The sequence below is a fragment of the Neurospora tetraspora genome (genome assembly GCF_033439725.1).
Source record: "Neurospora tetraspora strain CBS 560.94 chromosome Unknown B0H65scaffold_1, whole genome shotgun sequence".
Classification (NCBI taxonomy): Eukaryota; Fungi; Ascomycota; class Sordariomycetes; order Sordariales; family Sordariaceae; genus Neurospora; species Neurospora tetraspora.
This window is the reverse complement of record NW_026944383.1, coordinates 7,561,269-7,573,298: the sequence shown is the minus strand read 5'-3', so window position 1 is coordinate 7,573,298 and position 12,030 is coordinate 7,561,269. Positions and strand designations below refer to the sequence as shown.

General features: G+C 33.6%; 1 protein-coding gene across 1 annotated transcript; it reads left to right on the top strand.

Moving 5' to 3' along the window:
- Nucleotides 1-9,667: 9,667 nt before the first annotated feature.
- On the top strand, nucleotides 9,668-11,632 carry B0H65DRAFT_505852 (heterokaryon incompatibility protein-domain-containing protein; the record flags this gene model as incomplete). Its single annotated transcript, XM_062828017.1, is given in 4 exon segments — nucleotides 9,668-9,729; nucleotides 10,134-10,293; nucleotides 10,324-11,518; nucleotides 11,535-11,632. 4 exon segments carry the CDS (start codon nucleotides 9,668-9,670, stop codon nucleotides 11,630-11,632), a joined length of 1,515 nt encoding a protein of 504 aa, XP_062687427.1.
- Between the last annotated feature and the right edge of the window lie 398 nt (nucleotides 11,633-12,030).

Sequence of the window (12,030 nt, the reverse complement as noted above, 5' to 3'; positions counted from 1 at the left end):
CCTAAAGGGCAAACCCTTAAAGGATTAGTAACCTTAAAGTATTTACGATACTTTCTATCGGACTAGCGGCGACCCCGTTACCGATATTGCTTAGAGAGAATGGTAATTCTTTAATAGTATTAAATACGAATATGTATTTATTTTGGAAATATAAGAGATAGAGTAGCTCGTTAAGGATATTTATTGTTAAAGTAAGGATTTATATCCGTACTAAGACGAATAAAGTCCTTATTATATAGAACGCGAGTTCGGCTGGACGAAGAAGCAACCCTGCGACTATGCGGTGGTTAGCGCGGTAGCTATAGACTTCTATGCCAAATACGGTAAGAATATTGAGGAAATTAATTTGTACGAAATTAATAGTTTGATCGAATCTATGAAGATTGGCGTATTATTAGAAGACGACGAGGAATATCGATAGCTGGTTATGGATAAGCTTCCGGAACGATACTAGAATTGTATTAATGTTTTTAGTAAGAAAGATTCTAATACGTTATTAGAGTTGAATGAAAGGATTAATTATAAGATTAAGTTCGAAGAGGGCAAGTCCTTGCAAGACCTTAGTTATAATTTACTATATAAAATGACTTTTGAAGAGTTGGAGGAATATAGATAATATATTACTAATAACCTTTAGAAGGGATTTATCGAAGTTAGCTTAGCACTATAAGCGGTACCCGTATTATTCGTACTAAAAGTAAACGGCGGGCTATGATTCTATATCAATTATTATAAATTTAATATTCTATTGAAGAAGGACCGGTATTTATTACCCTTAATTAACGAAACGCTAGCGCGAATTAATTAAGCGAAGGTATTTACGAAAATAGATATCCGGTAAGTATTTTATTGTATTCGAATATATTTAGATTACGAAGATTTAACAACGTTCGGTATACGGTATAGAGTATATAAGTATAAAGTATTACTTTTCGGTCTTATATGAGGATTATTGTTATTCTAACGATTTATTAACGAAGTTCTAATAGGCTACTTTGACAATTTCTATAATACTTACATCGATAATATTTTAATTTATTCCAATAATTAAGAGGATTATAATAAATACGTCGATGTAGTACTATAGTGTTTCGAAGAAGTAGGGTTGTAAGCCGATATTAAGAAGTGCGAGTTTAGTATAATTAAGATTAAGTTTTTGGGTTTCATTATCGGGATTGACGGAATTTCGGTTGACCCGGAGAAGGTAGTAGCCGTAAAGGATTAGAAGGTGCCTACAATAATAAAAAGCGTATAAGCCTTCCCAGGATTCTATAATTTTTACCGGAAATTTATTAAAGATTTTAGCCGGATAGTTAAGCCTTTAACGAATTTAACGAAGATGAATTTGGCCTTTAAGTAGAATGATCGTTGTAAAAAAGTTTTCAATATATTGAAAAGGAGTCTTCTTAGTGTATTAGTACTTTACTATTTCGATTACGAAAAGAAGATACGAATCGAAACCGACGCTAGTGATAGAATATATGCCGGAGTAATAAATTAATTATAGGAGGATGGTGAATAGTACCTAGTAACGTTCTATTCGGAAATTATAAATTTAATTGAATTCAATTTCCTATTTATAATAAAGAATTAATGGTTGTAATAAAGGGTATTGAATAATAGCGCCTTAAATTTAAGGGTACTAAACTATTTACAATTTTTACCGACTATTAAGCACCTGAATATTTTAATACGAAGAAGATCCTTAACGGTAAATAGGTTCGATAGTCCGAGACCTTATTGGAATATTAATTCCGGATGATTTATTGCCCTGGTAAGGATAATATGGCGGTTAACGCTCTATTACGTAAATTGGAAAATTTAAAAACCGTTAACAATAAGAAGGAGGACTAATTTATTTTGCGAATACTTAAACCCGCCGATAATAGATTCTTTACTTTCGTTGGCGATAAATTTACGGATAAACCGGAACCCCTAGCTAATTCGGAAGGGGAAAATAAAGTAGTCAGTATTAAAATTGCTAAAATAGAAGTTAGTTACGATTTAATAAACGAGATTATTTAAATTAACCGCTCTATAGAATTATTATTAATCTATAGAGAGAAGGCGAAAGCGGAGGAATCGGCCTTCGTATTTAAGGACGGCCTACTAATTAAAGATTATAAATTGGTAGTTTTAAAAGATAGTAATCTACGTATTAAATTTATTAAAGTAGTATACTATATGGTTACGTCGGTACATTTAAGTAGAAATAAAATTAAGCGAATGATCTATAAGCAGTATTAGTAGGTAGGACTGATAATTAACGTAGATCGATATATTAATAATTATTAGACTTATAAAACTTTAAAAGCCCCTAGGGATAAGACCCCCGGCTTAATGTATTCAATCCCTTTAAAAGAAGATCATAGGGTATAGAGGTTATTGGTAGTCGATTTTAAGTTTATATTTAAAGATTGCTATGGATATAATATGCTAATAATTATTATAAATCAGTTTACGAAGGCTAATTGGAGTATCCCGTATTAAGATACTATTGCCACTAAAGATATAGTAATTCTCTACTATCAAGAACTATATTAGGTCTTTAGTTTACCTGACGAGGTTATTAGCGATCGCGGCCCTTAATTCGTATTTCTAATAATATAGGAAGCGGCTACTCTCTTAAATACTAAATAGAAGTTGTTAATATTAGGATATTCCTAAATAGCAGGCCAGGTCGAGAATTTGTATTAATATATCGATTAGCGGTTGAAACTAGATATTAACTATAATTAGGACAATTAGTTAGAGTTTATCCTAGTATTAGACGTAGTTTAAATGAGCCTCCTATATAATAGTCTAGATGGTCTATCTCCTAGGGAGGTTATTATAGGCTACTCTATACCTATTATTCTTAATTGGGAGGACTGCGTAGAATTAAGGCTACTTAAGACGGAGATTAACCGTTAGGAGGCATATAAATTGGTAGACCGGTTGAAGATAATGTAGGCTATAGCCCGCTATACTATTAATAAAGTATAGTAATAATAAACCGTTTAAGTTAATAAATATAGGAGGGAATTAGATTTCGGCGTTGGCGATAGGATCTTTATTATTAAAAGAGGTTAGTTTATAGATAGGCTTAGCGATAAATTTAATTAACGATAAACCCGAATCCCTTATTATATTAAGGTAATAAAAGGATACTTTTACAAGTTAGAGGTTCTTTAAGGCTAGCGTAGCGCTACTACTTATTACGTTAATAGGCTACGCAAGTATTGTAATAACCTACTACTCGGCTAAGGTAACGAAAACCTTATTGGTGAGATAGTTAGCGACGAGGAAGAATGGGAAGTTGTAAAGGTGATTTTATTAAGAGTGGTAAGAAATAAGCTAGAGTATTAGGTAGAATGGAAAGGTTAGGACCCCGACCTTACTTTCTAGTTAGTAAGTAATTTTACTAATTCGGCCGAGCTCTTAAAAGAGCATTATAATATAAACCTAATAATGTTAGGACCGCCTAAGCGGTTAGTTTAGTAGCTGGTAGGTAATAAGGCTGCCTACGACGATAATAATAAATTGGTTAAAGAATTACGAATCGGTTTAAGAAGGAGAGTAATAGTGAGGAAGAAGTAGGAGGACGTTGGAGGGAGTGTTCAATTCCTGTTCGTGGCGGAATTTTTTATTTTTCTTTTTCTTTTCGGCTCTGGGGTTGAGCCTTAACCCAGAGGGGGGGGGGAGAGGGGGGGGGTAATATAACGACTGGGATTTAGTGCTATGGATTATAACCTATTCGTCTTATTAATAAGACCTATAGGACTTACTGGCGCTATTGATGCGCGTACCCTGATTGGCTGTACTAGCGGTATTGATATGCGCGCCTATTTAATTGATACGCGACCTGTATATCGTATTCATATGTATTGTTAGATTAGATAAGGAAGGCGGTCGAGGACGGTAGAATCTGGGCTTAATTCTATATAAGGGTGTATATTAGAGCTTAGCTCTCAACTTCTCTCTCTTTCCTTCTATAGCTTTAGTTATTTATTTATTTGTACCTAACTACGTAATATGGAACTACGTGAGCTGGTGCATTGTAATATATAGAAGCACGAATATCTATGTACTAATACCTTTCAAACTACCCTATAACGACCAAATTAAGTAATTATATTCCTATGAAAGGAATTGTCTTTAAAGATTAACCGTCCTTATTTTGATAGGCCTTTAAAGTTTTGTAATTAGAGCGATAAGCTATTTGGCAATATTAAAAGCTTCGATTTTATTAATTTCGTATTAGGGTTAGAACTAATTGTTTAGAAGCTTCTATTTATCTGTATCGATAATTATATTATTAAAATTACGGCCTTCCACCGTATTAAAAAAATTCGGGAAATTTTTAATAAGTTTAAAACTGGTACTATTGTTTATATACCCCCAGCCCCAGCTCCGTCCCCGGCCTTAGTAATTATAAATGTAAATAAGGAAATTAAAGCCCCGGAAGCGTTCTAAATTCCCAAGGGAGTAGAAATTGCTAATTGAACTTTAAATTAATAGATTGACGACGCTACGATTAAATTAATAGACTTTACCGCTTTTAATCTATAGGAGTACGAATATAATTGTATTAATTAACTCTATAATATTAAGGTTTACGAATCTTTTAAAATTAATAACGCTAATATTCGAAAGTAAATATAGGAATTTATATCCCCTTCCTACAAAATTAGTAATTCTCTATCCCTCCTATTTAAAGCCGAATAGTATACTAATATTAAGGACGGTTATAATTATTAAGAAAAAAATACGTAAACCGAAGTTCGCTAAAAGTATTATAATTATTTTAAATTATTATTAAATAAGTTTAATAAGAGGGATAGGGGGATAAATAAATAGAAAAATAATTAGGATATTATAATAATTAATGCAATTTACCATAAAATTCTAAAAATTATTATAATTAGCGCTTGATTTGAAGACCTTTTAAACTACTTACAATTAATCAAACTTACCTAAATATTTAATATATTTAAATATTTTAGTAAAAACGTTATAGTTGATACTTTTAATTTTCATTTAATATCCGGGAACTTCCGCCGTAAAAGATTGAACGAACAACCTCCTATTAGTATTAATGAAATTAAGGGCTATAGGGAAGCGTTCGGTATAGGCCTAATTTTAATAGTTTATAGGATAGTAATATTAAAGACGAGGATACTTAATCTAATAGGACTTAGAATTATTATAAAAGGAAATATAAAATTATAATTATAAATATTTTATTAATATCCCTAATTATTCGCTATAAATCGTATTAATAAAAATTCTATTTAATTAAATAATATTAATATTTATTCCTTATTAAAATAATCAACTCTAAATAGAAGCCTATTAAGAAAGTCTAAAATAAAGTTAAAAAGAATCTCTATAATAATTTAAAATTAAAGAGAGAAATTGACCGCTTTGAGTAGGAAATTAAATAAAATAATAACGGTAATAAAATTAATTAATTTTCTGACGAAAGTACTTAGGAAGTAGCCGCTAATTATAAAATAATTGTTTATTAAACGGTTCTCTAAGTAGGAGAAAGAAATTTAGAACCGTACCCTCTTAAGAATAATACTCTTTTCGATTCTAGTAATTTTCTTTATATTTTTAATAAGATTACCTATTTTATTAATTTTCGTTACATTCCTTATAATAATAGTCTTTAAGTTAAAAATTCTTGTATTTTTATTAAAGGATATAATAATATAAATATTATAATTTAGGGATATAGAAGGCCTAGGAAGCTTCGTTTCTATAATATAGCCTGTTATTCCGATTTTATAACTAACTTCGTCTCTCTCTACCTTTTTCGTAAAAAAGGTTTTTATTAGAATTAATAACTATTTAATAATTACTTTCGAAACCTAAATCAATCCTTCTTTTATTATTCTACGATATAATATTATTAAATAATCTTCGAAGACCTCTCTCTTTCTTTTTCTAGAGCTGCTTTCTTTATATAACATAATTAATTTAATTCTTTTAATAACTATAAACAGTATAAAAAAGAGGTTATTATTTAATATTATTACTTTAATTATTATAATCCTTAAGTATTCGATTACTTTACTGACGTTATTAGCGCTTGCTTTAAGGGTCCTTCTATTATATATTACGACGTATATACTTTATCAAAAATTAAACGATAGGTTAACAGTAAACTTTACGACTATAATTATAGCCTAAGAGAAAGATTAATTATAAATTTTCTTGACTATACGAAAAACTACTAAGAATATTCTAATATTATATTTATTACCTATAGATATACCGGGTATATTTAGGACTACTATATAATAGAGTGTAAAGTTATTACTATTACCTTTTTCTTCAACGACTTTTTTATAATATTAAAGATTTAGTATAATGCTTAATTAAAGGTTATCGAATATAATAACGAAATTAGTAGGTCCTAAGTGGTAAAGGAATTCTTTACTTTTAAAAATATAATTATTGAGCCTTCTATTCTATATACCTAAATATAGAATAGTAGCGTAGAACGTTCGGGAGGTATAGTTAAAGAAAAGTCTAGAGTAATAATATAGAATTTTTATTTCGCCAAAAATTTATAACTAAAAATCGTTTCTATCATAATTTATTTTATTAATTAATCCCCTAAATCCCTCTATAATTAAAAATCCCTATATAAGTATTTTTATACTTTTATTACTAAACGAAACGGACTTAATATATTAACCCTATATAAATTGGTTATTATATACCTTTGTATTTATAATTATAAAATATATACTATAATTATAGCTGCTTAAAAGAAAGAAAAGAAGCGTTAGAAAATAAACCTTAAAATATAGATCGGATATTTAATTAGTTATATTATATCCTTAATCTACTATATTTAGAACCCTGTTAATAATTCAATTATTAACACCCGCAACGTATTATTTAATGAAAATATATTCTATTCTAAGGAAATATTAATCGAAGCGTAGTCTTTAAAAATCTCTTCCAACGAATTTACTATATTATTCTAAAAATATAATTAAACGGTTCTAATATTAAGAATCCTTAATTTTATCGGTAGCCGAATCGACTTTAAAAATATTTAAACGTGTAATATACCCAGTTCCCTTCTAGAATTTAATTAAATCTATTAAGAAGGAGAGACAAACTATATATTTCTAAAGCCCCTACTAGAAAATTCGAATACCCTTATGAAAAGGATGTTTATTAATTTTATTTTTAATAATAAATATCCTACTCTTCTAAATACGCCGCCGCTAAACCGACCGCTACTTACCTCCTTCTTCGCCGGTTTCTATTTTATCTCCTGTATTAAAAATAAAATCTATAATGGATTCGAACCCTAGAAGGCCGCTTTTAATATTAGTAGATTTTACTAACTTATAATAATATATAATAGTAAGCCCGTTACGAAAGTAGTATTATAGCGACTTATCCACGATAATAAAATTATTAATAAAGAAGAATTTAAATCCCTAGTCCGTATAAATAAGGTTTAATCTATTTATAAATATTGTTTTCCTTTAGCGCTTAAAAACTATAAATCTTTTAATTACTATATCCTTAGAGACTTTTTTAGATAAATAGAGTAAGCCTATTTTAATAATTATAAAAAAATAAAGATTTAGTTAGAGGCCGATAGGGACGAATGATATATTTGAAGTAAATAAATCTTCAATTATATATAAGTATATACGTATAAATTCTTTAAAAATAGTAAATTTAATAAGGTTAAAGCCCGTTTTGTTGTTTATAAAAATTAATAAGTAAAGAAGGTAGGGTAGGAGACGTACGCTTCTACCTTCGCTAGCTGCTCTTTCTATACTTTTATTACTATAGCCGCCTAATTTAATTTTGAATTTATTTAATATAATGCTATTAATACTTTCGTTAATATTTATATAGATAAAAATATTTATATATATATATTTCTAGGCTATAAAACTCTAAATAAAATGCTTAAAGTATTTAAAGCCCTATATAGCCTATAATATTCCCTATTCCTCTAGTAACGAGAATTTATAAATACTTTAAAAATAATAAGTTTCGAATTAATCCTTAAAGAGCTATATATCTTCGTTAATGGTAACGTGCTTATTTTTTATTATATTAATAATATAACTTTTACGTATTACCCTAACAAAGCTACTACTATATAAGAATATATAGATAACCTTAGCTAGTAATATTATATAATTAGAAAAGACGAATTATAATAATTCTTAAGTATTAAAATTATTCGAAACTGTTAAATGGGAAAGATCTAATTATTTTAACGCTTATATTTATAAAAGATTTACTACTTTACAAATACTAAACGTATTATTTTAATCTCTATATCTAATGTTGAATTAATTCCCTTTTAAAGTAAAGCTTCCCCTTATTTAATATATTTATATTAAATTAAAGTAGGTTTAATACTATATACCGCTATTATTATACGCCTAAATATTACTTTCGCTACTAGCCGTCTCTCTAAATATAGTTACAACCTTAGTCCAAATTATTATAAGGCTACAAATAAAGTATTCTACTACCTTTATACCACCGCTAATATAGCACTCTATTATAGAAGTAATAAAGTAATCTAGATTGCTTCGAATTCGTTATTTATAAATAATTCTATAGACTGTAAAAATTCGTAAGGATTTATAATATAATTCTTTAGAAGGCTAATTTACTAGGGTACTACCAAATAGATAATTATAACTACCTCTACAACCGAGGTAGAATTTATTATACTTACTAATATAGCCAAGGAAACCCTCTTTATAATAAGATTTATTATTAGTCTTATAGTAAGGCTAATTAATCCTATCTCTATTCTAATCTATAATAATCAATAAACCATTAGAATTTTCATTATAGAAGCTACGAAGCTAATAATAAAGTTTAAATACGTAGATATTTATAGATATTAGGTAAAATAAGAGGTATTTACTAGGAGGATAAAAATTAAATATTTAGAAATGGTTAAAATACCTATAGACGGTTTAACGAAGGTAATAGATTTCTAAAAGTATATAGCGTTTATAAAGTTAGTAAGGATAAATTTAGTAGAGAATAGGGAATTGAAAAGATAGGAGAATATAATAGTATACATTAAAATAAATAAAATTAATAAAGAGATAAATCCTAGGATAATTATATAATATTGTAAATAGGGTTATTTCTAAACAGTTTTGGGCAGTTTTGTCTCTATAAAACTTTAACTAGGGAAGTATATTAATTTGGAGGGTTAAATCCAGCCAGTAAAAAGAGGGCTCTGAATAAGGACTAGCCTCCCAACCACCAGAATCTGGCTATAAGCCTCCCTAATACTCTGGGAGCCCCCAACTCTGGTTCTACAGCACTCTTCTACACACACACACATTAATACAGAGATTTATCCACATTTTTTATTTAACCGTGCATTCTGACACTTACATGCAGGGCCCTTCCGTGACCTGCATGAAAGTCTTTTTATAGGCACCACTACGATCGTCGTCGGACCTCAACAAAAAAAAAGTTAAATCTTTTTCCTATCATTGTCTCTTTCCCACTTCCCGTCCTTTGTTAGATAGCACCATGCCGCCAATGCTCTACTACACTAATCCTGCGGAACAGTAGCGCCATCAAGTAAGCATAGCGGAGCGGCAGCGGCGGCGGGGGAGATGGCGGTCGTCTCCGCTGCTCTGCGTGCTATTTCCAGAATATGAAAGTGGATGGTCTTGGTTGCGACTTCATGGGTGGTAGAAATGGGCAAGACAGCGCCGTGTAAGGAACGCAAACCGCGAAAGTACAGCGCATACGTCAACGGTAATCTTTCTCGCAATTAATTCCAGGCACGGGTTGTGTAACTTTGCAATCATCATTTCCCTTCTGTTCCAGTACAATGACCGTCGAAATTACGACGGAGATAAAAGTTCTCAGGTTTCAATGATACAGAAACAAGACAGGACAGGCAAGCAGAAAAGGGTCAAGTTGTACACTGTAGGGCGTCTGTGATACCGAAGCTTTGAATGGACGAAATCGAAGCAAAAACAGTCCAATGGTGAACGGGGTAGCGCGGCAGTGCTAAAAAATCGCCCAAAATGTAACGTCCGTATGGATGAGTTTTTCCGACGCCGTTGACGTTGAAGCAAATGCAACGCCTGATCTTTTTCACTTCCGAGATCCAGATCGTATTTCCGCGAGCTAGCGTTCAACTTTCGCCCTTTGTGGTCTGCGAGCAATTGTTTACCACCGACCCCAAAGGATCAACCGTCGCCAATATCGCGAGATCTGAGCAGAGAAGGGTCCACGACTCCACGAAACGTTGAGCTGGCTGGGTGTCCTGCGGTGGACCGCAAAGCAAGTTGAATCATGGAGGTCGAGGTCGAAACTTCGGGTTCCCCCATTCCAAACGATCAACTCCCCAGATACGGCTACACACCTCTTCGATCCAAGGAACTCATCCGATTGATCCATTTCGTGCCGACATTGGACGCAAAGATAGTTCTGTCCCTCTCGGAGCACATTCTCAAAGATGCTCCGCCTTACCAAGCGCTCTCGTACACATGGGGCGATCCCTCAAACGTCCGGGATATCACCATCCTTACACCAATCACGACGTCAGCGTCGCACGATGGAAGTGTCTCCCAGTCCTATCCACTTCATGACCGCCTAACCCGTTTCCGTTTCCAAGATCGTGTTTCGATACGGGCCCTTGGGTTGGATACCTCGTCTCAGCAAGAGGTTTCTGCCGCCACTTTGTCCGTAACCTACAACTGTTATTCGGCCCTTCGTCGCCTGGCATATCTCCCCGTTCACAGTGATCGTGCGGTATGGATCGATTCCATCTGCATCAACCAGGATGATATCCAGGAGCGCAACAGCCAAGTTGCACTGATGTCCCGGATCTACTTGCGTTGTCTTCGTCTTGTCATTGACGTAGGCGATGAATCTCCGACCAGCGACGCCGCCATTGACTTCATCGTACAGTATCATCGACATCGCGAGGCCGGCAAGCTCGATGAACATGGTGTTTATGATATGACGACGGGGCTGCATATCAGAGACATAATCAGCGAGTTCTACGCTCGTCCTTGGTTCTCACGCATCTGGGTACTTCAAGAGGTTTACCATGGGGCGCGAAGTTTGCGGGATGAACGCTTCCCCGCCTTGCTCAACTGCGGTAGACGATCGGTCGAGTGGTCGAAGTTCCGACCGCTGCACATAAACGTTGATTCTCGCCCAGCAGGAGAGACCGAGAATTGGTATATTGAACTCCCCACAGTCGCTGCTCTGCCCCTCGTTCTTCGCATCGTGCCCCGTGGCTGGGGAGGCTCCATCTCCGTGGACGACAAGAAGTTGAGTTGGCCGCGATACGTGGTTGATGACCGATATACTCTCGATCTATTGTGCCTTGCGCGAATTAATAAGGCGACTGATCCTCGGGACAAAGTGTTCGCTCTGTTGTCCCTGCAGGAGTTTCTTAGTAAGGACTTTCCGCTGAAGCCTGACTATGGTAAATCCATAACAGAGGTATACGTGGAAACCGCAGTGTGGTTGTTGCGGAGGGTAGGTCTGTTGTTTCTCAGCTGTTGCGGAACGATGCGGGAAAAGTGTCTCGGTGTGCTCGAGGGACTCCCTTCATGGGTGCCCGACTGGAGTGAGAGGTATTTGGAACAATGGATGATTGGGTTCGGGGAGGTATATACGCCTTTGCGGGCAGGCGGTGATCCGCCAATCTCCTACCAGTCTGGGCCGGCACTACCTCAAACGGTAGCGACGACAATACTTAACGCAGGTATCCATAACCGTGGGAGGGCACTGCTTAAGGTGCGTGGCGTATCTGTCGACAAAATCAAGTTTGTGAGTGGTCATATCAACATAAGATATGCTGGCGACAACGAGTGTGAAGATTTCGTGAAGAGGTGCCGATTATATCGTGAGGGTTTGAACCGGAGATTTGAAGACGCAGCAGATGGACACATGCGACTTACAGGAGCAGCTCGTCTTTCAATACCTCGACAGTGGACACCCAAAACAGGAGAGAAGCGACTTCATCCACCTGACTGGGCTGCATACGAGTAT